This window comes from Ixodes scapularis, unplaced genomic scaffold (assembly GCF_016920785.2).
Source record: "Ixodes scapularis isolate PalLabHiFi unplaced genomic scaffold, ASM1692078v2 PGA_scaffold2__306_contigs__length_199485367, whole genome shotgun sequence".
Lineage (NCBI taxonomy): Eukaryota > Metazoa > Arthropoda > Arachnida > Ixodida > Ixodidae > Ixodes > Ixodes scapularis.
Window position 1 is genome coordinate 40,044,909 of NW_024609857.1, and position 24,567 is coordinate 40,069,475.

General features: G+C 46.0%; 1 protein-coding gene across 1 annotated transcript in view; it reads left to right on the top strand.

Moving 5' to 3' along the window:
* LOC121832994 (calcium-activated chloride channel regulator 1-like) overlaps positions 1-24,567 on the top strand; it is a 340,038-nt gene that overhangs the window by 311,821 nt on the left and 3,650 nt on the right. The window contains exon 3 of the mRNA XM_042291349.1: positions 22,920-23,247. Within this exon, the coding sequence (XP_042147283.1) occupies positions 22,920-23,247 (328 nt within the window). The remainder of the gene's footprint in view (positions 1-22,919; positions 23,248-24,567) is intronic.

Here is a 24,567-nt window from a genome sequence, read left to right on the forward strand (position 1 = left end):
TTTTCTTCCCGTCCCCTCACCCTGAGGGAGTGAAAACTTTGCTAATGATGCTGGCTCTTTTGTCTGGAGCGAGGGGGTCCCGATTACCGCGAACGCAGAAAAGCACCACGGGGGAAAAATTCATTTCGGGTTGACACGGCGGCTTTGTGTGTTTTTCCCCTGCACCGACAACCGTGGACCGATAAGCGCGAATCGTATTTTATGCACCGTTTCTTTCTTTCGTTTTCTTGTTTTTTTGTTGTTGTTTTTTTTGCCATCATGATTTGCGTAGAAACCGTTCAAATAAGTTTGGCACTGAATAGAAGACGTTTGTTAACTTATTTTATCAGAGGTAGTGGTAATACAGGCAGCAGCTAGGTAACAGTCGTAATGATAGTACTTTTTCCGACCGACCTATCTGAACCGCATGGCATCATTCGTTAGCGTTCCTAGCCGTGCTTATCTTTGTGTCGCCATAATGGTTCAGCCATTTTTCCTTCAGAACTACAAACAACCTAAGTTTAGACCTACAATGATGCCGGATAATTTTCGTTTGAGCAGTGAGACATTTGCCTTTTCTAACCGCGTTACTATTTTTTACTTTTTTTGTGTGTGTCGTGTTTTGAGAAACGAATTTGCAGAACGCTGAGCGCAAAAGCTTCATTCTTTCCTTTTTTTTTGTAAAGTAAAACTTTTTTTGTCACGAATAACCCTGTATATCAGTTCATCCGGGGCAACAACTTATCCGGTAAATATTTTGCGGTTTCCCTTATCTTGTACTCGTACGTTTGGAAGATAAAGCTCACCTTGCCGCGTTTGTGCTTCTAACCGTGTTGCCCCGCAGCGTCCGTCCGGCCTACAATAGAAAACGAAATATTGATTTTGGAAGAATCAATAATCTCATTGTCCGTCCCCGGAATACAATATTGTGAATGGACTTCCAAAAACTCATATAGCCATTGAAATCGAAAGTTTCGCTTCACCGCCAAGACAATTTATTTTCAATTACCCGAGTGCTTATCGACAAAGCTGCACTTCTCTAACACTGAATCGCTCGCTTATTAAACATGCATGCCAGATCTTTTTATGCTTATGCTTGTATGTACGGGGTTGTGCGTCTCTCGGTCACATAAACCGAACGTCAATAAACTCTTGCCGGTGAACGCGGTGATGTTTCCGAATACACTGCGGTGAATTCATACGGCAAGTCCGTTTGCTGTAGAGTTCCGGGTCAAGTTTCTAAGGTACCACTCTTTTTTATTCGGAAAATAAAGACAGGCACTCATTTTGAGTGTTCATCAGCATCAACAAATGACCGAGAAGGAATGAAGCGGATCGACGACTATGCTCGACGCCATTGCAGGTGCATCCCGCAGTGCTCCTCCCTTAAACCTTGCAGTCGCAAACCGCCATCGGTGAAAAGTCCCTTCCTTCCCGATTGTTTTTATTTTTCTTACGCGCGGTTTCTCTCATCAACGCGGAATCCGTATCGTTCCTCTTTCGAAGCACGGTCGGTGTCTCAAAAAGCGACGCCAACAATTTCGGCGAAGTGCGTGCGCGCTCCAAATGGTCCGCAGATCAACGCACCCATTACAAAACAATGGGGATTTTACCGCCTTCCCCCTCGTCCTCCCCGATTCCCCAAAATTTTAATTTGCTTTTCCCTCGTCGGGGCGGCGAGGAGAAGAGTGTGGTACACGGCTCCGATCCCCGCAGGAATTTGTTCCGGGGCCCGACACTGCGCTAGGAATTCGTGCCGGCGGTGAAGGGAGGGGAAGTGACGGTGGCTTCGATTGCGTCGAAACACGGGAACACGGCTCGAAACTGACTACAGTTCATTGGGGCGGAACCAACTCTCAACTGTTTGATCTGAACCACGGAGGTTCGATAGCAGCGTAGCTAACTCTGGCGGCGCTGGGTGCTTTTGTTGGCGTTATCTGTGGCCTCAGTTTGGCTTTCACGTTGTTATTTTTGTTGCTGTGTTCGGTGTTGGGATGACGCCGCTCGCTTCTCATTTGGGCAACTTGGCAACCGACGTTCTCTGGCTCGTTTTGTCTCTCGCGTAAGGAACAAAACGAAAAGCTGATTTATTTCATTGCGTAAACCCCACGAAATCCCACAGAAAGCAAGTTCACGCGAACATAAATCTATTAAAAAGATGATGCGAAAAAAAAAATATTTTTTACACTAAATGAACTTGGGACGTTGACCTAGAGTAGCACACACCCATAATTATCTATCTGATATCGAGAATTATTTTGACAACTACTAATGCATGCGGTCAATAAACGCAACGTTACTAGCGTGATAATTAAGCAATTAGGTAACGAATAGGATAGTTCTTACATTGGGTTTCGAACCGCAGGAACGTTTCACCTTTTCTTTGTTTGGAAAGCTTTTTTTAATTTTGTACTCTTTCAACCGATTTGCAACGTTTATCAGGCGACGGCACGTGCACCAGCTGAAATAAGTCACATACGGGTCACCCGATATGCTTCAAGCAGCGAAAAACGGCCCTCTACAAACGAGCCCTTTCATCTCCTAAAAACAGCGTGTCTTAACCTGTTACTGCGAAGCCCTTCTTGTGATCAATCAATAAATTAATATTTATTGTTTGTTTGTTTTTTTGCCAAGGGGGCTTTGCAAAGAGGTGTAGCGTCACGGACAAATATAACCTCACGAATGGACGTGAAGTCATGGACAAATAGAATTGTCATTTCACCAAGAACTCCTAATAATAACTTAATAATTGTCATTTATAATAAGAGTTTAATAATTTTCCATTTCACCAAGAAACATTTCTCTCTAAAAAACAAAACAAAAAACGAGTGTATGTTTCTTTTTTATTTTAAAAAAATATCGCCCTTGGGAGCTGAGAGAGAGGGGCACGTGGGCCACCTCCTCCTCCTCCTCCCTTTTCCCATCTCCCTTAAATCTGTCCCTATGTAATTTACCGATCGCTTGTTCGTGCTACGCGTGTCGCTGTCCAGATACATAAAAAATGCGTGTCTTGTTTTTCGCTGTTTCCAGCTCGCTAAAAGCAGCTGCACCAGTGTAGCCCCGATAAAAAAACTTGCCACTCCCGAGTTTATACGTTTTGCATTAGAGCGTGAATTAACTGGTGGTAAAGGTAAGTCTTTAGCGTGCGTAAGAGGGAAGAAAAAATGTTATTGCCATCCTACGTGTGTTTTTCGAAGACAATCCTTGTCACTTGTTTCTTTTTTTTTTTTACGATCACTCTTAGCACTATCGGTTGATGTGTTATCTGTTTTCTTCTACTTGTACAAAACCATTAAGTCTATTATGATAAAAACGAGCCTCCTTTTGTGTGCTCACGTTAGAGTATTCATTTTGAAAACACAAATACGGAAGTAGTTACTTTCATCAAATTTTCTTTTCTAGATAAACGAGGAGCGGTGGAACGCTAGGCGAACGACGCGCTTATTTTGATTACGTTCATTATTTTTTCTAGGTCGACGCGTTTTCCTGTATTCGTCGCGTCCTTACTATATATAAATACTTTTCTTTGTCACCTTTATCCTTTCAGAGATACGGTTTTAATCGGTCCTCATTTTGTTCATTCACCGACTGATACCAACACCACGTAGATAAGAAGGCCTCCGCAGCTTCACCACAGTCAGATCGATCGAGGCCTGGGATTGGCCACGAGTGCAGCGTCAGTGTTCGGCCGGGGCTCGTGTTCAATCAGCGCGTCGAAGGTCGGACTCGGGTCCAATAGCCGAGTTAGCGCAATCCGACTCTCATGACGGTTCATGAAGGGAGAGGAGGCGATGCGGAGGCTTTGGTTATGCTAGGTGGTCTTACTGAAACACGCCTCGGCCTCACATAGTAACATAAAAATAGCAAAAGAAATAAACGCTAAGCTGATATCTAGGCAAAACTTAATCCCTTCCTTTTTATAACTATATTTTTAATCCATTCGATTTTATTTTTTGAGAAGCGTAGCGCATTTCCATAGACACGCATCATAGATTTATTCCCTATTTTTTTTTTTTTTAGGAGAAGTTTTGAATGACGAGATTTAACGTTTCCCAAGCGTCGTAAGCTGCAAATGTCTCTAGGCGTTCTACCCGTAATCATCTTTTCCTAAGCTAGACGTTGGAGGAATGCGATCTTCTGGAAAGCTTCGTTTTACTTTATTTTGTCTCTCTGTGTGCGTATGCGTGTGTGCCTGCATGCGTCTGCGTATGTGTGTTGCCTTTTTTTTATATTTTTTTACGAACTTTTGTCTAGGCGGGTTTTTGCGAGCTCTCTTCTCCGAAAGCTTGTCGATAAAAGGAGTAGCTGCTTTCTCTGGCACCACTGCGTCGCAGGATTTGCAACCCGTTTGATTCGTATGAGAAACAAATTGAACATTCTGTCTTTGAAGCATTAGCTGTCGGCTTTAGTGAAAAATTAAAACCCTATCTTTTTTTCTCTTTTTTTTTTTTTTTTTTTCTTACGATGCGATTGTTCAAAGGAGGTCTTCGGTATCGCATCCCAAGAAAATGTTCTCCGGTTTCGGCGGTTTCAATACCAAAGAAACTCTCGTAATCTGACCCCGAAGGTATGGTGGAAACCCGAAGACTGCGTCATTCTTGCATAGCGCTGACACATAAAAGTATCACTCAGTTTCAAGCGAAAGTCTAGTGAAGCTTGTCCATCGCTTGAAACTGAATATGACCTCTGTAATGTGATGCAGTGCAAAGCATCTCTCCATCGTTGTTTCAAATATCTGTGTTACGTTTTACAATTTTCATTGTGGTATGTCTTTGTCTGCAGAGTGATCGTGGACTAGTCTGGACAAGATTATACTACAGCCTTTAAAGACTTGTTGTTCTTGCTGTTTTATTTCTCTCTCTCTCTCTCTCTCTCTCTCTATATATATATATATATATATATATATATATATATATATATATATATATATATATATATATATATATATAAAGGGGGGGGGGGCGGGATGATTTCTTTGAAGTCGACAACCTTATGTTCTCTTTGACCACGACAAAAAAAACTCCGCCCTCCCCACCCCACTAATGAAGCAACTGACTATACAACCACCACAATACTTCGTTTCAGCTTCAGTCCAGACGCAACCCACTCCACGAAGTAATGGGATCCATCAAGCAGCGTTAAAAGAAATCACGAGGCATTTTCTGTTTACGATTGAGATTGATTCAGCAGCGATTGAACACGAAGAGAATCTTGACGAACATCATGATGGTGCGCTTTTGACGCTCGCCCATTGATCCCATCAGCTCGTAGCGACAACTGCGTCTGGACTTAGGGTGAAACTAAGTATAGACTAAGCTGACCTTAAGATATTTGCCCGAGCCCTCGTGTTGAACCAACCACAATTTGTTATAAAAAATGGGATGCCAAACCAGATTTGTTTTGATTGGTTCACATTGGTTATGAGATGAAACTCTAGCCATATAAATGTTCACAACGTACAAATAGCTTTTAGTGTGAAAGCATTCACTCTCTCCTGAGCTGAACCGGCGGCATCTGTAAACGCAGAAAAACGCGAAAGAAATGCCCATTCTCCTATTGGCTGAGCAAAACGGCTCCTAGATAGGGGCTGTGGCCGCTTTACGAGGGCGCGCGCTCGGCCGCCGGCCGCGACCTCGGCAGTAGCGCGACGTGGCCTTCCACGCCAGTACACCGATGATGCACTAAGGAAGGGTAGAACGACATTCATGCTTTCGTATTCACAACTCATAAGTGCTTAGGTGTCCTCGGATTCTTTTTTTCTGCAAAGTGCTCATCACTGTAACAATGGCGAAAGTTTGTACAATAGCTAGCGAAACTCGTCCACTCCACCGTTCGCGTGCGAGCGCTGGCGAAAAGAACACTGTACTCTAAATTACAGGGTGACTCTTCCCGCTTTGCTTTGATAGAGACTCGATTTAAGGCAACTACTAAAAAAAATAAAAAAAAAGAAACTTGCTTGCTTAAATCTTTATCGGCTTCGTCCCTGCTTGGTACGTGAGACACCAAATTGATGATTCAGTAAGCCAGATTTTTTTTTTGTGTGTTCCTATCGACGCCGCAGTAGCAAAGCCAAAACCGCAAAAACAAATTTCAAAAACAAAAAGGCACAAAAGTCTCTTTCCAGACGTCTGCACCCGCTTCATTAAACTAATCTTCCCAAAGTTCCACAACTCCCCCATACCACTCTTTTCTCAAACTTCGATCTCGCTACAGGCTGCGCAGCTACAACGCTTCCAAACTGTCATTTGTCGAAAAATCAATTATTAAAATGCCATTTACTCCGAAACTCTCTGCAGCGGTGCGCACCGCGAGCTTGCATTTTAGATTTTAACTCTTTTTTTTTTATTTGTTCGTTTAATTTTCGTGTTTTGCTTTTTTCATTTCATAAATCTCTTAATTACGGTAATACGTCTTTACAGTATTTCTTTGGGGTTTTTTTTATATCCTAATTTGTTGCCGCTTGAACTTTCTTTTTGGCGCGACAGCATCTATGCGGCAGAAAGCACAACCAATGATTGATTAGGTTAAAAGTTTTAAAAATGGTGGTACGTGAAACACTAATAACATATAGTAAACACGAGGCTGTAAGACCGTATAGAGTACACTTCCGTAATAAAGTAAGGCTCGCGATAAAATGCAGCCACTAGATAGAGAAGTTCGCATTTTCGCTTACATTCAAACTGCCGCCGCCACAACTTTCTTCTCGAATTCTTATGTTCTCGTGAAGATTTCGCTAGTTTTAATTTCCCACTGCCACGGCACAGGCTATACTGACGGATTATTATGAAATCACAAATAATTTTTTATTGAGTTCGGGCAATTTTAAATGGTAAATTGAATCATGCACAGGCGAAAGAAGCGAATGAGGGCTAACACCTGAGCTTCTGGAAACGGGTGCCGAGTTCTTCTCGGGCGCTTAAGCATCCGGAGACCGAAGGGTTGAAATAGAAAGTATCCCCTTCATTCTCTTTTCTTTCTCTCTCTCTCTCTCTGTCTTTCTTTCTCTCTTTCCTTCTCTCTTTGGCACTCTTTATATTTCTTTCTTGAACTTTATATTTCTTCCTCTTCGTGTGTCGCTTTCACTTCAGGACTCTTTCTATCTCTTTCTCTCTCTTTTTCTCGTCCTATTTCTCTCTCTGTTTCATCTTCTCTCTTTTCTTCTATCTCTCTTTACCTCCTCTCTTTCTCGTCCCCTCAATCTATTCTCTCTCTCTTTCTCTCTTTCTTTATCTCTCTCTTCCTTTTTCTTCAGGGTTTGCGAATGAACGCAACCGACCGCAAGAATGGCAGAAGATTCAAAGAATTTATCTTTTCCCTACTGCCAGGGTCGCCTTTGTTTCTTTTTTTTTCTTCTTTTCAACGTCTATGTCATCGTTGGTATCGTTTTTTCCTAACGTTATGCAACCGCAGACATTTAAAGTAGAATATTGTTAAGATAACGCAGAAGAGCGGAAGGAGATAACAGTTGTGTCGTGAACCTTTAAGAACGTTTTAGACGAATAGATGGAGACTGGCTCTCCCTTCTTTTTAATATTATTTAACTTCGTTGTCTTTATTTCACGCTTTCTTTTTCACCTGCGGGACTCTGATACGCTTCTACCGCTTCCGCTTGTGTCTAAGCATAGTTACAAGTTTCGTCGCGTGATGGTTTTAGAGTCCAAAAAAATCTACGAAAGTTTCTTAAGCGAGGAATATCAAAGAGCCCAAGTTAAAGAAAACGCAAAAATAAGAATCGTTTCTCGGAGCAGTTCTTTTATGTGTCCTTGCAAAGTTATCGGGGCATATCAAGGGGCTGAAACGAAAGCGGGAATACGTCGAAACCAAGCGCTTCCTCGCAAAATCCAGGAGATCGGGGGTAGATGAATGTCTGAGCTATAGGTTTCGAGTCGGTCTTTTCGGCGACTATATTTTGGGTCAATTTATGCTAACTAACGCGGGCGGGCACGCGCGCTTGCTCGGCACATCAATTGGGAGACCATCCATTTATGACTCCTCCCCTGCCTCCGCCCTGCGAGGTGCCGAGGGTGCCTTTAAAAACCCAGTTTGGACGGAATTTAATGTGATTTATTTCCCCTACGTCTTTCAACTCGTTTATTCCGATTTTCGCCTTTTCCTAAATCCGGCGGGCAATCCTCCCTGTAAACACTGTGTACGTGAAAAATTGATTCTGGAAAGTTTCGGCTTGTCCTTTCCCGCTGTGCATCCATCATGTATTATTTTGTTGTCAACTCCGCTTTTTTGTGTGTGTGTGTCGCTGCGTTTCCTTTTCTTCCTTTTTAAACTGCCGTTTCCGTTTCCAACTGTCTTCGATGAAGCAGCACTATTTATTTCGTCGAAAACCGGAAGCCCACGCGCGGCCAAGATCCGTTTGTTTGCCTTCACCCATCTTCAAATAGGCATCCAGCGGCGCGAGCGATGGCCCAGCCTTGCACCAGGAACAGCACGTATGCGGCTAGAAGCCGGTACTTCTCAAATATGGCCATGAAGTCTCGCTAAATATTTAGTGACTCGTCGTCATACGCCTTTACCTTGTATATTGTTCGTGTCTTTTAGTTTCTTCGCGATTGTGGCGGAGTGGCGTGGGTGCAACCATTTGCTTTGCGAGCAGCTTTCGTGGAAGATTTCGGAAATATTGTTCCTGGACCCCACTCTTTTCTTTTGTTGCTTGTTTCTTTGATTTCGTTATTCACCTGAAATCTTTAGAACAAAAATCTTTATTTTCTGTTCTTGTTGGGCCATCGTAGAAGTCGACTTCCTCTCACAGCCTTGAAAAATGAATGAATACGGCTGCTTGGTCAACCAATTTTGCTTTTTTTGTTTTCCTTTCTTTTTTAATGTTTTTTTGGCCCTTCCACCGCCGCTGCATTTTTGATGCATGACAGAATTCGTTCGCGAAAAGAGACTTACGAAAAGAAAAAAAAATCCCAGCTGTTTTTATTTTTGTGTAAGGCATTCCCCTTTCTCAATAAACTATCAGTTTTTCTCAAAAAAGTTAAAAAAAAAGCTTGCTCAATTTTGTGCATATTTAAAGGAGACTTGTACTCTACAAATGGTGTATCGCCGAATTTACGCGAGTGAAAAGGGCCTTCCGCAGCTTCCAATTGGACGCCGCTTTCTCCCCAACTTAAATTCAGTGCTCAAAAAAAAAAAAAAAAAAAAAAAAAAACGCTCGGGCGCGCAACCATCGCATTTCCCGCGTTTTGGCAGAGGCGTCTTTATGCATCCGGTCCTGTGGATTGGGGCGCTCAACGCCTACGACCAGACTCGGCACAAAACGGTTCCCTTATCTCCCTCCCACTTCTTCGATTGTGTTTTATTTATTTAGAAAACCCGAATATTATTTTGCGAGCACTCGACGCTAGAGCTCGTAAATTCTGAAAACGCTTCGAAAATGACAACTGCTTGCGAAGTGACCGAATCTCCATTGGCGGGAGGAGCATTTGGAGCCTCGCTTTAAACCTTGCCTCTTGACATGGGAAGCTGTCCTTCTCATCGTCCCAGTTGGAGCCTTTTTTTTCATTATTTTTTTAAAATGTATTTTTTTTTATAACTCAACTGGTGTTTAAATTTAAGGCTCTGTGAGATACAACGAATGCTTAACTGAGTGATCAGTCAAGCTCTACGTTTCAAAGAGCGCATTCGAGGGCGTCGTTACTCGTTTAAAGATTCATTTTTGGCGAGGGATATCGCTGACGTCTAGTGTGATACATTGCCGTTGTATCTCTGCGCCGAGAAAGGGAGGGAGATCAGGAGACGAGAGTACGCGGGCACCTCAGAGCGCCGAACTCTGATTCGAATGATTAGTGGGTAGGCCTGAAGCTAGCTGCCTTTGTTTTGCTTCCTACCCGCAATAAGGAACACTTCAGATGTTGGACTTGCTCTGAGGCCTGTTCCTACATTTGCGTTTGACTGCGACCGACTTCGAAACGACCGGTTCCTAAATCTATTGTCGCCGCTTACGGCCTGCTGCTCTGCTTCGGAGCAGGTCGTAAGCCGTCACGAAAGGCTTTCAAGAGGGTTTTAGCCTCTACGGTCCTAAGAAGTTGCAAGTATGTGAACAGGCCTTACGACTGGAACCCCAGAAACACACGGAAATTTCCAATGACCTATACCGGAAAGCGCGCTTTCCCGCACGCTGACTCCTTGCGCGGGGAAGCCCTCACGCTTCAGTGTATACAGCCCTAAACGCAACGAAAGGTTATGATGATAATGCAAGCGAGCTGGACGAGAATAATGATAATAATCCCTGGAGAAGGGGAACAAGGGCGACAAAGGACAAACACCAATCTCCAAACACAGCTAGGTGACTGGTTCAGTCGCGCTCCAGTAACCTAGCTATGTTTGGAGATTGGTGTTTGTCTTTGTACCCCTTGTTCCCCTTCTCCGGGGATTATTATCGTTATGACACAAAAAAGGCGGACGTTTGCATCCATATTTTTTCATTTAAGTTATCTATTAGGGCACTGCATACCCAATCAGCAAGTACAACGATGAAAAAAAAAAAAGATTTGTGGCGTGCCGCTGACAGTAGAAAAACAAAACAGAGGTCCTTGGTGTGCCTATACCACGCGGTACATTACTGGGTGTTTTAGCGAATATTTTCAGAAATCGCTAAAAACAAAGAGGTTGAGTTAAACAATTAATTATTTCCGGGTCCAAGGTGGCAGCTACGGCGAACGCTCGGTATTGAAAACAACCAAAAACATTAAAATTAGCTAAACTTCAGTTTACTGAGTAATTAACATATAGCTTATATTCGATACTTTCTCAACACCATATATAATAATGTATCGCAAATTGCCCTGCAATTCTGTTGCTACGTGGAACGTTTTTGGTTTAGCGCAAGTAACCTCCCAGCATTTCCTCTCGAGCTGTGCCTCCAGATCTCTCCACTCCTCTTTACCCCATTGACTCCTCTCCACCCCATTCACCCATTCACTTTCCCCGTCGGGTTGGCCTGTGGCCACAGAGTATGGGGCAGGACGGGTAGCGGAAAACTGAATTTATCTGTAGGTCACGTGACGTCACTTTCCCGCTAGATCTAGCGGACAAACTGAATTTTACTAAACGTCACGTACCATCGTGTCAAGTGACGGCAATGTTTCCCCTCAATTTAGCGGGGAAACTGAATTTGTGTATAGGTCACGTGACAGTCATGTGACGTCATCCCCCCCCTCCCTAAATTTAGAGGGTAAATTCGGAGTTACGCTATTTGAGGCTTCACTTCACCCGAAAGCCTAGAGACCAGGGGTGGCGAAGCTGCGCCTCACGGCTCACCCCCCCCCCCCCCCTACTTCCAGGCTCCCTCCCGGTCACACGAGCATTCCCCCAAAAAGAAAAATGGAATGCGTTTTAAATCGAAAGACAGGTTGCGGTTCGGTAGTCTTTTGCTACTACTACCTTACGTACAGACTGCTTTTGACTCGGATAGATTGAAAGTAGTTCAAGTTACCTTTATAGCTCTAGACCAGGAGTAGCCAAGCTGTGACTCGCGAGCCACGTGCGGCTCTTCGCGTGTTACGGCTCGCGGCTCCCTCCCCCACCCTCTCCCACCCCCCTTTCCCGCCTCCCTGCCGGTCACACGAGCACTTCCCCAAGAAGACAAATGGAGCGCGTTTTAAATTGAAAGACTGATTGCGGTTTGGTGGTCTTTTGCTACTGATACCGTACCTACAGTTGGACTGCTTTTGACTTGGATAGACTGGAAGTATAGTTCGAGCTTCTTTTATTGCTTGAAACAAAAATTTGCGTGGTTCGTGGTTCCGTGGTTTTCTTGGCGGCTCTTAGGCCGGGTCAGCCTGGCCACCCATGCTCTAGACAAAAGTTTGCCCCCCCCCCCCCCCCCCCCCGCGGCGGGTCAGCCTGACCCCTGCTAAAGACGTTTCACGCTAAAAACCTAAATCAACTCATTTTATAAAGATATCGGGCAGCTGCAGTATTTCACGGCGTTCCAAAAAATACACTCAATCTGGATGCATTTCTCGGTTTCGGTGTCCCGCCTGAGCGCACTTTGCGCCAGAAGTCCTGTCCCCGCGTGGTCGAGGCGCGAAGCTGCCACCTCGCATTTTGGTGGAATGGAAGGAAGTATGGCGCACGTGCCTTGTGTGCCTCGGCCACCAGAGGGCAGGACCGCTGGCGCAAATACGCGCTCCGATAGGCTACAGAAACCTAAAAATGCATCCGAATTGAGGGATCTTCTTTTATAACGCCCTCAGTTGTTTTATTCGCAGTTATAAAATTCAAAACTTGGTTGATTTCGCGTTTGTAATGATGCTCAGCAGGTTTAGTTTGGAAGTTGGAACCACATGGGGTTTATCTTTACTAATTAGGAAGTTGATTAGTAGATATTAGAAAAACATTTAACTTGTTAGTGTAGTTTTTCAATCTCTGACGCGCGTCATGGTAAGCAATTTGTTTCCTGAAGGTTTTTCTTCTTTTTTTGTATTTGTCAGTCATTTTTTTTTTTATTTATAAAGGTCTTCGCTGAAACTTTCAGAGGAAATCGTTATACGTACACATGGTGTTTAATCCGTGAAAGGTAGAATAATGCGGTTTGTGCAGGTGAGTTATAGGGTCTGGAAGACATAATATACGACGCTAATCCTTATGAAAACTCGTATAATTATCTATAACTTGTGAATTAACTTTTAATTGTTGAAAATAAAGATAGCTTCAATTAGAAACTTGCTGAGCTCATGGCAAACCTAAATTTGTTTTGTTTCTGTAAGGCTTGAAGCACGTGGTAAGCTGGCGGGCGCGCTAACTTTTTCACTCGTGCTGGGAAGCTCGCGGGCGCGCTAACTTTTCACTCGTGCGACAAACACCACGCTGGCGGTCTAAAAACACAAACAAATTCAAAATTTAGAAAAAAATTTGAAATTTTTTTTATTTAGAATGTTAGACAAACGTTTCGAAGGATGGGGCAAAAAGCGACCAACGTCGCCTGACTAGGCCCCATACGCCTGTACAGTTTTTACAGTACAGCAGCATAACAAAAGAATCCGAATAAAAGCGTCACTATTTGAAAATACCAACGGACATGATGTTATTTAATGATTAATAAAAAAATAAAAACAAAAGAACTGAACAATGAAAGGATCTGCTTTTTCGTACTGCTAGCCTTTTGCGAATTTAACGGATTTGTTTTTATGAATTTGTTTGTATTAAAATAAAGCATCCTGTGTAGTCTAAATTGTATGCATTATAAAAAATGACCGCACGTAGTAATATTGACCGAGTAACAGCTAACCGAAACAAAAAATACTCATACGTACCACAGGATTCAATACATACATATAACCACTAGCCAGAAGCAACACGACATGTCTAAACAAAAAAGTTCCGTAGACTTGTACATTAACAATTTTATTTGTGTGGCTAAAAAGTTTGTGCTGTAAGCCCACGCTGTCTGTGCAAACTATTTGTATTCATTTTTTTCTGTACAGGCAGGATTTGTCGGCACGGACCAACCAGGAAGCCATACCCGCGTTCGAAGTGCGAATCCAATTACTCAAGAAATTCTAACGACTGTTTTTTTCTTCGCGATTAATTTTATTCTCGCGTTTACCCCCAGCCCTTGTCTTTCGGTCGTCGACTCGACCTTATTTTGTCTTCTGAAGATTCAAACCTCGTTCCTTTCTGCTAACGTCAGCGCCGTTTGGGCACGCTTCTTGAACTCAGGAGTACGGCTTTATCCGACTCTGCCTGGGTTCGTATTTTATTTCCACGCTTCGTTAGAACCTTTGGTTTGCTTTTGTTCCGGGCTCCCAGTTTATTTTCCCTCGGTTTCCTGCTAAACGGACTTTCCATTTTGATTATATTAAGAGTACGCCCGATAGGTTAAAAATCAATTATCGGGTTCTAGAATTACTCCTTCTACCCTTTGCATGTTGACCCGACGTGTTTTTCTTTTTTGTTTCTCTCCTTTTTCTTTAATAAACTTAACTTAAGACAAGTTTCTTTTTAGTTGATTTGTTTCGCCAAGAAAACTTAAGGACCTGCAGCTATAAAACAAAAAAGGCACAGACGAAAAGGGCGGGGGCCATATGAACTAGTTAGACCTCCAGGGTGTTGTTCTTTATTTTGTATGAATTTATTTTCGTTTTTTTTTATTAAAACGGTCGGTATTGTAATTATTTCTTGTTTTTGCCGTTCTGTATTGTAAGTGGACTTTCCCCATTACTAATTTTAGTGGCGCTTTTTCCCCGCTGCGCAGGAAACGACTGGAGCCCGACAACTTTTCAGTCTGTCTCCGCTAAATTTTTAGTAAAACAATTCTGGTAGTATCCGTGATGGGTAGTGTAATTTTGTTAGTATCCATGTTACGGATATTGTGCCCGGCATAAGTGCATTTATTCGTAGTACGTCAGCTAATGGTTATGTGCACAGCGCAGGCGTATGGGTCAATTTTGGAACCCCCGTGCACGCACGCGAATTTATGCGAATGCGCAACCGCGGGCGTGTGCCTACTTTTACATTTGGTGGAAGCATCCTGTGAGTTATTGACTGACCCGCAACTTACGTTGCACGTGACTGCTCGTGCCATAAGTGGGAATTCCATCCACACTTTACTAGTTTATTTTATGCCCTTCGTCGTCATGTTTTATTGCACGAAGCAGTTGGACTGAGAAATTTTAGCCGACTAGAAAATATAAATGGAAGAAAATCGAAATTCCTCATTAGAACTACCGGTTCTAAATACTGCATAGCATCTACTGCCGCCGTTAAGTTGGAAAAAGCGCTGATGTTTTCTTCTGTGGTGGTCACAATATACGACGTTCATGCACATCGTACTGAGTAGAAAAACTATGCTAAATTTTACCCGAGCTTGGAGCAAAGAGAATTCTACGGCGCGACGTTACAGTTCTGGGACGCGCAGCTTCAACGTTCTGTAGGTTGCGCGGTGGATCTACCTTCAAATCCAAGAGATTCTAAACGATCTCATTATATACAAATCCACAGCCCAGAGTGCGATCTCCACAGCCCAGCACGCGCATGGTCATTGCTTCACAAGGCGAGCAAATCACGAGGCAGACTCACGAGCTTTGAAAATGGCACCGGCCAGAAGCCCTTTTTTTTTTTGTAAGTGACGATTGCAAGCAGGGCATCTGACCGCCACCATGCCTCTGCGCGTGCTGGCAAGTGCGTGTATTCACAATTGCTTGCCAATGCTACGTTCACGCGCACGCTGCACATGCTTGCTAGCATGGGGAACCAGTGAGACACCATGGTCGGAAATGTCTATTGGCGACGTGAGCGATCGAAAGTGTCGCTGTGGTCGGCCCACCAGAATTGGCCGAATGGTGACTATGACGTCACAAAGGATCTCTCATCGGCGAAAATAAGAGTAATGTAAGAACTTCAATTTTGACGGTGTCGGCAGTGTTGCTTTGAGACCGCTATAATTTCAGGCTTCCAGAATGCTTATTACAAACACCATCTAGTTCGTTGTTCGCAAGGTAATGACGTCACGAAAGGTAACCGAACGAGGGCGCCACTGAAACATCTTGCCGCTAATAGTCCCAGACTTTTTAGTGTACTACAATAGTAGTTTATGGTACCTGACAAGGTGTAAACGGCTGGAAAGGAGCTTCATTTGTGCCGCCTCGATCGAGCGTGAGCTACGTACGTTAACAACGCTTCGACGTCTGGCGCACCTCGAGCTCGCGTGGACAGCCAAAGAAATGCGGAAGCATAGCCTTCCCTATAGACAATTGCAAGCATGGCGCCACAAGTGGTGCCCCATGCGTGCAAGCGCGTGCAACGCGCAGGTGAACGTAGCTTTGGCAAGCTCGTAATCGCACGGGCGTGCCTGCTCAAGCAGAGACATGGCGGCGGCCAGTCGCCCAGCTTGCAATCGTGTATACTCTCAAAGACTGGCAGTTCGACGACGGAGCCATAGAGTCCCCGGTCGCAGATTTGGAGCGCGAGAATATGGTAGCAAAGAGCATTTCTCGGGGAACCTGGACCTCAGCGCACAGCATTTGCAGCGGCGAGGACCCGAAACATGGTTTTCAAACCCGACGAGAAAATAAGTGGTAGCGCGAGGAACGCCAGAACCAAGAGCGGACATTCCATTCCACAGAAGTGTGTTTCGGCGTCCCGCCGCAGCGGGGCGCCCGTCACATGGCTATCCTCTCATCTGTTGTCTGTCGCTCTACCTTTTCAATTTCGGCTGCCGCTTCTAGTGGAGTTCTATAAGCCTTTGTCAGTATAGAGGAGGCTATGGCGGAAGGCATGCAGCGCGTGCTGGAGGACGGGCGTTCGAGACACGCCCTGCTGTTTTCACTCTGTGAGTTACTATACTCCCTTTCACCTTATGTTGTACCGCAGAGAAGGCTAGAAGCGCGAGCTCATAGCGTTGGGAGCTGCTCTTGATGCACGAGAACTTGTGCTGCCGAGATGTGCCCTAGAGCAAGGAGCTCGCGCTTGTAGCCTTTCCTGCGGTACATCATAAGGTGAAACAGAGTATAGAGATGCGTGGCTGTCTCTTACAATGCAAACAGCCCATACTTTCCGCGTGGCTCTGGGTCACAATAAATAAAAAAATAAACTCCCGTCCACGCTACTGACGCGTCTCTAGACAACGGTCTAGAACAATACAGTATATATGAAGCTCTGTGCAGCACAGAAGTTGAGCACTGTTACGAAGACATGGGGCCAACAAAATGGTCTGGGATATGTTTACAAAGTGCAAATAAGGAATAATGTTAAGGCGGCAGGGTGGTGCGCTTGGGCCTAGCAAGCGATGGTGTTGCGCGCCACTGCCTCAGCGTTGTCGTTTCCATTGTCACTGTACTCTCATAAAGGATCGCAAATAGTGTCACAAACGACCCAGGGATATTGTGTTCAATCCCCACCCCTTCCCGTTTTGACGTGGATGAGCACAATACCGACTTTCGGTCGTGTATCAGTACTGCGTTATGCTCGTTAAAAGACCACAGACTAGCAGCCGTACTGCATTGGCTAAATATTTTATCCACAGTGGGTGACAATGGGTCTCCATACAGTGTTAGACTAAACTCCTGCTGTCTAAACAACTAACTACTAAGTTTTTGAAATAGTGCGAACTAATGAAATCATAGACAGGGTCCCAATTTTAGCTAACCCGGTGACGGTATTCCTTTAAAAAAAATCAAATAAGAGACACAAAACACTGCGGTGAAAATGGTCCCTTTTCCACAGTGAGCGCGCTCTATTCGCAGTGAGAAGTTCGCGAGGGGCGCTGCTGTTTTCCTTACTATAAAGCCCCTCTGTCCTGGGAAAAGTGGCGTCATTCAATGTTATGGAAATGCTGGAGACACGTGCCGCGGGCCACTTCTGGGAAGAATATGGCGTCTGAAATCTAGCTCAGTGCTGCGATGTGCCGCCATGATCTTACCAAGGGCTGCACGTTGCACGTGCCTCACGGATCGACGCATCTTGCACTGCGTTTAAAACATAAAGGGGCTTTATCTCACTATGGGTGGTGCACGTGCTACATAGGAGCTTGGCATTGCAGGTGCTTGCACCAGCAGAGGAAATTGAGGTATCCTCATTCCGGGTTGTCAAAAAATTCCACCAGTTGGTGATACCCAAACTTCTCGTCGCGAATACTCCGTTCACCCTTAAGCTGATACTAGAAGGTCCCTCCGCTTTCAGGCGAGTTTTCTTCCCTTGCTAACACAAGTCTGAACGCGCAGTCACGCGCAACTAAGGCACTGCGGAAGCCAGCGAGCTCGCGCTGAAGGCGGAGCTTCTAGTCGTAGCTTAAGGGTGAACGCAGGATACACCTTTTCCAGAAGGGCGCAGTCATCCTGAATTTCGTCACTTCCGCTATGTGTTCCAACATCGTTTTGATATTTCCACGCCGCTAGAAAGTGTTAAAAAAATGCGTGATTCTCACACACTCTTGCTTTGCCCGACCTATATTTTTTCGCCTATTCCAGGTTGAAATGTTCGATTATTTTTTCGTCCCGCGTACCAGATACGGAGCCCACGTGACTGAGAACGAAAGAAAACGTAAAACGTCTATAGTATCTGCAAGACCAATACACCGATCTCATTAAAGGGGAATTCCGGCGATATTTTGGGCAACCCCAACTAACTGTATTTTCGAAATCGCCGTCCGTTACTCTTTTTGGTATGCTATTTAGTATCGCGAAATTCAGAATAGTTATTGTGAAATCGGCAAATGAAAATGACGCCAAAACGAAGATTCGAATATACCCGCGCTTTTCATTGCCCTGACGTCACGGGTGGGCTGGCTTGCGGTTCGAGCGGGCAGTCTAAATATGAACTATGCCGAGCATTTGTATCGTGCTGCTGCGCGGGAGCTGGAGCGACCTTCCAAACCATTCATTTGACACCATGAAACTGTTTGTAATCAGTCGTGAACAAAGTCTACAGCCCAAAGAGCGAACTCCTACCCAACCATGACGTCACTTTTTCAATGTTGCCCGTAGAGCTTTTCACTTTGAAAAACACGATGAGGACCAAAATTGTAGATTCTGTAACTGCACAAAAAAAAGTTATTTTGTCCAAATATTTGGGTTACTAGTTCAGCGATGTTTGTTGGTGTGTCTAGCAAGCTTTTAGGCAAATCGGGGACCATGAAGAAAACGGCGACCCTTTAAGCGTTCGGCGCGTGCGTGATGCTGCAATAAAAAAAATTGGGTTGTGTGTGTGTTTATACAGCCTAGAACTTGGTCTGCCTCACAGGGGCGACGAGTCTCCCAGCTGTAGATGAGAAATTTAGCCAGTGCGGTACAGCCGCTAGCCTGGGGTCTTTAACGTGCATCACGCAGTAGTGATACACGACCGCACGCCGGTACGATGCTCATCCAGATCGAAACGGGCAGGGGTGGGGCTCGAACCCAGGATCCCTGGGTTCTGCAGCGCGAGCTTTCGCTCCACGTGCTCCGAGCTGGTGTGCGCTAGCCCCCTTGGCCACCCATCCCCCCATGCTGCAATAACTTGGCAGGCGGCAGTGCCCCAGACTGCTCGTGCCGTTCCTTGCTCTGCACTCGCAGAGCTCCCGCGAGGTTGTCCCATGCGCAGAAAGACCAAAATTCCTTCGGTGCATTGTGGCAGCAGTGGCGTAGACAAACTGGCTAATCACACCGGTTTATTACCCGAGTCCGCCAATCTTTGACACGTACTCGGATCACGTATTGAAAACGAGTATTCTGTCGGGGTTCGGCGAGGATTCGGATCCAGTCCCAGGCTTCGTGCCCAAGAAATGGCGACCGCCAATTTGGCTTGGAGTTTCAAGAAGGGTATATTGTGTACACTTATATGATATTATAGGGTGTTTTTTTTTTGCCGTTACATCCTTACAGAATCTAGTGGGATTGGACACAGCCGACTCGAAAGTGCAGTTTATTGATTGCATTACGGTTATCCTTTACTACGAATTACTGTTATGAGTACGTTTTCTTTTTTTTTTTCTTTTTTTCTTTTTTTTTTTGTAAGTATACAACTAGTTATGGCGCTTAAACCGTCTCGACTCTTCGAAAGTTTTTTTTGTGGGCCAGAACTACGCGTCCAAACTGTTCAAAACCTGTTCAGATCCTCCCTCCTCTTCCTCCCGTTAGCTGCCCCGGCCACCCGCCAGCGTAAACGGGAAAAGGGGGGAATTGGGGCGAAGCTTGGCTCGACGACGACGCGCAAAATGCGTGCGGCAACTGCGGCGACCGTCCAGCAGCGTGGCGTGCGCTTCGGGCATCTCTATATTTACCCGCTCAGGCGCCCGTTGACTGTCGTGGGCCGTAATGAAGTCTGCGTGCCTCGTCCGCGGCACGGAGCCTCCTTTGTCGGCGTCCTGCGCCGGCCGATTAACCCCGTCGCTTGCCTCACCGTGCCGGGGGCGACGGGCGGCACGCGGTCGTTAACGAAGCGTCGTGCCTCATCGTTCGGAAGTTCGACGCCGCCAACGCCGTTCCCTGCCTCGGGGTTTCAACCCCCTGTAGGTGTGCTGTGTGGTTTTGATGCTGGAAATAAATAAAAAGAACGTGGTGATGGAAGGGGACGGGGAGCATCAGAGGCTCTTTGGGAAGTCACCGTAGCGAGTTTGGAAGGGTGGTCATCTGTTGCTCGGGATGTTTTGTTGGTGTTGTTTTCTGCAGCCCCTAACAGTTTAAAGAGGATGTCACACCGCTAAAGCCTAAATCACATTGCTCAGGCCTGAGTCTTACTAGAGCGACAAACATGAACAACCGACACCGACAGGCGGCAGGCCTCAAACACGTGCATGCTCTCGAAGCCACCTTCGGCAAGCTTTCAATCACTCGTGCCATAGTGAGTGACTTAAGACGATATCGTCACAAGTGAGTGACGATATCACGAGTGAGTGGCGATATTGTCGCGAGTGACTTGTATCGTCACAAGTGGATCATGTCACAAGCGTTATTCTTACTCGCAACAATTTTGTTGAGAGTAAGGAAAAATAACGTCCCCATGACTAACTTACCACAGAAATTATGCTATTTACGACTGATAAATGTAAATTGGAGAACATTTTAGAACGCCAGAAAACAGACTACTGTAACTTGAAAGAGCTAAAAAAAAATCCCGCCAACCGCGAAACGAGAATTCCTCCGCTAGCCACTAAGAAAATCGCTTAATTTAGCGGTAAAGCCTCTGAACCGGTAATACTTCTCGTCGTGTCCTACGTTTCTTGACCTACTAGTGGCTCGCGTATATGCATAATTTCTATCGGTTGCTCAACAACACTGTGCCGGCGCATAGAACACAGCAGTAACGTCGTTCCCCCAAAGTAAGTTCCTTCGCCCCTCGCCAGGCGCTCTCTTCGTACGTAAAAAGCCCGTTGGTAGAAAATAACAGGGAAGCGAAAAATGTAGAGAAGGCGATAGAAAAGGAAATTCTGGTAAAGGGAGGGCGGACAGCAGGCCCAATTTCAAGATGCACGTCTTGCGAGGGAGCGCACCTGAAAGATGCAGCCGAGCGATATTTGGCGCGAGCCCCACGGCCACCCGTCCAATACTCCTACGAAAATTTTTTTTTTCTTCCGATTGCATCGAATGTTGGCCGCCTCAGGTTTCTTCTCTTTTGCCTATGGGCCTTCGGTTTTGTTTTTTTTTTTGTTTTTTTTTTTGTTAGGTTCATGTGTGTGCGTTTTCGCCATACTGCTCGTCGTCGTCGTTGTCCGAAATTGCGTCTGTTGGTAGCCTCAAAAGAAACAAACATTTAAAAAATACACACATCCTGAGTCTACGAGAAACTTCAATCTTTTCCCAAATTTGAATGTTCGCGAGCGTGCAGCGCGTAAGCTACTCGTTCCGTGGGACTTAGATTGTCGTCTCGAATTGCGCTCGTTTTGAAAAGGATCGTCGCTGCAGTCTTCAGCTTCCAGCTCAGGACGCCATTATTTCTATTTATTTATTTTGCCCTTCATTTTTGGGTGTAGCTGTTTGTGAAAAAAAAATGGCTTCGGTTAAAGGAACATGCTCCACGACGCTGATTTACGAAGGTGGATCAACGTCGTTAGTTTCCGGTGCACCATCTGGAGCGGTCTCACTATCGTGTTGTTGTTGTTGTCGTTGTTTGTTGCGTCTCGCGAGCATAAGTTAGTTCCAGTAATTTATCCTGGTTGAGAACGTCGTCAAACCGGAACGATAAATCATCACGATTTCATTTATCGACGTCGTTTTACGCGTCTGATTAAAAAAAGACGCAAAATCTCGCTGACATTATTTCGTAAAAAGAAAGCGTAAAAATCGGAAAATGCATAAATATAACTAGTAGAACTTTTGGAAATATTTAATGACTGAAACAAAAACTCACGGAGGAAATCTGGACTATCACATTATTTTGCGTGCGATTACCTCGTCATGGATCACCCGTTCCCTGTGAAACTTTCCGGGATCCTAAACTTGTTATAATATGCTGTGTGTCAATGTTGTTCTGCTTGGGAGAAGAGCGTGTTGGTTTGGGTCATGGATGAAGAAAGAATAAAACAATTAAAACAGGGACAGATGTGGTCGTGTTGTCCCTGTTTTAATTGTTTTATTCTTTCTTCATCCATGTCAATGTTGTTGTTTTCTTTTTACTTCAAAAGCGTATAACCATCATAAACATCCGACTAAACCAACTAAAGAGATGTTCACTTTTTTTTCTCTATTTGAAAAAAAAAACGGGTACTTGAACAATCAAATTAATGTGAACCTCATCAATGCACTGTTCTGTACAATATAAACAGTACTTTTAAAGAAAGACCAACTCCAACTTCATGCTCTATAAAAAATTCGACAATATTAAAAACCCAATAGACAAAATAAAAAAAAAATAAAAAAATTCAGCGCACACCTAAGCACTTCTTATGAGTTGTGAGTGCGAAAGCATGAATGTTGTTCCTCCTCTCCCTTAGTTCGTCTGCGGTGTACTGGCGTGGAGGGCCCCGTTTCGCTACTGCCGAGGTCGCGGCCGAGGACGATGTAGATGCCTCAGGCGGCGCCATGTTCCTCGGCGCCGAGAGGAGCAGGGCCGGCTTGCTAGAAACAGCGTCTCAGCTGAGACTGGGGGAAAGGAAAGCACAGACAAAGGCAGCGCATGAGCTGAGCGGAACTCTTGCCGCGTCTTAAGACACTCGCGAGCCCCAGCCTTTGCAGTGCTTTCTTTCATCGAGTCTCGGCTGAGACGCTGTTCTAGCAAGCCAGCCCAAAATAGCCGAAAGCCCCTCCGCCCCTCCCCTCTTTTCTAGGAACGCTTGGAGCGAGAGGGGCGGCCGAGCGCGCTCTCGTGAAGCGGCCACCAGTGGTTATCTAGGAGCCGTTTCGCTCAGCCAACGGGAGAATAGGCATTTCTTTCGCGTTCCTTCGCGGTTACAGACGCACCGACTCCGCTTCATGGGATAGGTAATGTTTTCGCATTAAAAAGAATGTTTAATGCCTTTTTTCTAAGCGTGAGCTTGACGTCCCACCCCTGGTCCTCCGACACCGCAGGCGCTGCTCCGCAACGCATCCATCAGCCTGTTCCAGTCGAGCCGCAACCGGGCCTATCTGGAGGAGGTGATCGTGCTCGTGCCCAAGTCCTGGGGACCCAAGGAGACCTGGGCCCGGGCCCCGACACCGTCCGTGTCGCGCACGGGCTGGCAGCTGCACCGCGACGCCGACGTGCGGCTCGAGCCCCAGGGGAGCCCCTTCGGCGACAACCCGTTCACGGTGCAGCACGCGGGCTGCGGCCTGCAGGCCAAAAGGCTGGTGCTCAGCGCGGGCTTCCTGCGCCTCGTGGACGAGGGAGGCCCCAAGGCGGCCATGTACGGACCCCCCGGTAAGGCCCAGACCCAGGTCTAAAAGTCTCGGGAACACGACAAAACAGCACGCGACAAAACAGCACGCGACAAAACAGCACGCGACAAAACAGCACGCGACAAAACAGCACGCGACAAAACAGCACGCGACAAAACAGCACGCGACAAAACAGCACCCGACAAAACAGCACCCGACAAAACAGCACCCGACAAAACAGCACCCGACAAAACAGCACCCGACAAAACAGCACGCGACAAAACAGCACGCGACAAAACAGCACGCGACAAAACAGCACGCGACAAAACAGCACGCGACAAAACAGCACGCGACAAAACAGCACGCGACAAAACAGCACGCGACAAAACAGCACGCGACAAAACAGCACGCGACAAAACTGCACGGCGACAAAACTGCACGGCGACAAAACTGCACGGCGACAAAACTGCACGGCGACAAAGCTGCACGGCGACAAAGCTGCACGGCGACAAAGCTGCACGGCGACAAAGCTGCACGGCGACAAAGCTGCACGGCGACAAAACTGCACGGCGACAAAACTGCACGGCGACAAAACTGCACGGCGACAAAACTGCACGGCGACAAAACAGCACGCGACAAAACAGCACCCGACAAAACAGCACCCGACAAAACAGCACGCGACAAAACAGCACGCGACAAAACAGCACGCGACAAAACAGCACGCGACAAAACAGCACGCGACAAAACAGCACGCGACAAAACAGCACGCGACAAGACAGCACGCGACAAAACAGCACGCGACAAAACAGCACGCGACAAAACAGCACGCGACAAAACAGCACGCGACAAAACAGCACGCGACAAAACAGCACCCGACAAAACAGCACCCGACAAAACAGCACCTGACAAAACAGCACGCGACAAAACAGCACGCGACAAAACAGCACGCGACAAAACAGCACGCGACAAAACAGCACGCGACAAAGCTGCACGGCGACAAAGCTGCACGGCGACAAAACAGCACGCGACAAAACAGCACGCGACAAAACAGCACGCGACAAAACAGCACGCGACAAAACAGCACCCGACAAAACAGCACCCGACAAAACAGCACGCGACAAAACAGCACGCGACAAAACAGCACGCGACAAAACAGCACGCGACAAAACAGCACGCGACAAAACAGCACGCGACAAAACAGCACGCGACAAAACTGCACGGCGACAAAGCTGCACGGCGACAAAACAGCACGCGACAAAACAGCACGCGACAAAACAGCACGCGACAAAGCTGCACGGCGACAAAGCTGCACGGCGACAAAACAGCACGCGACAAAACAGCACGCGACAAAACAGCACGCGAC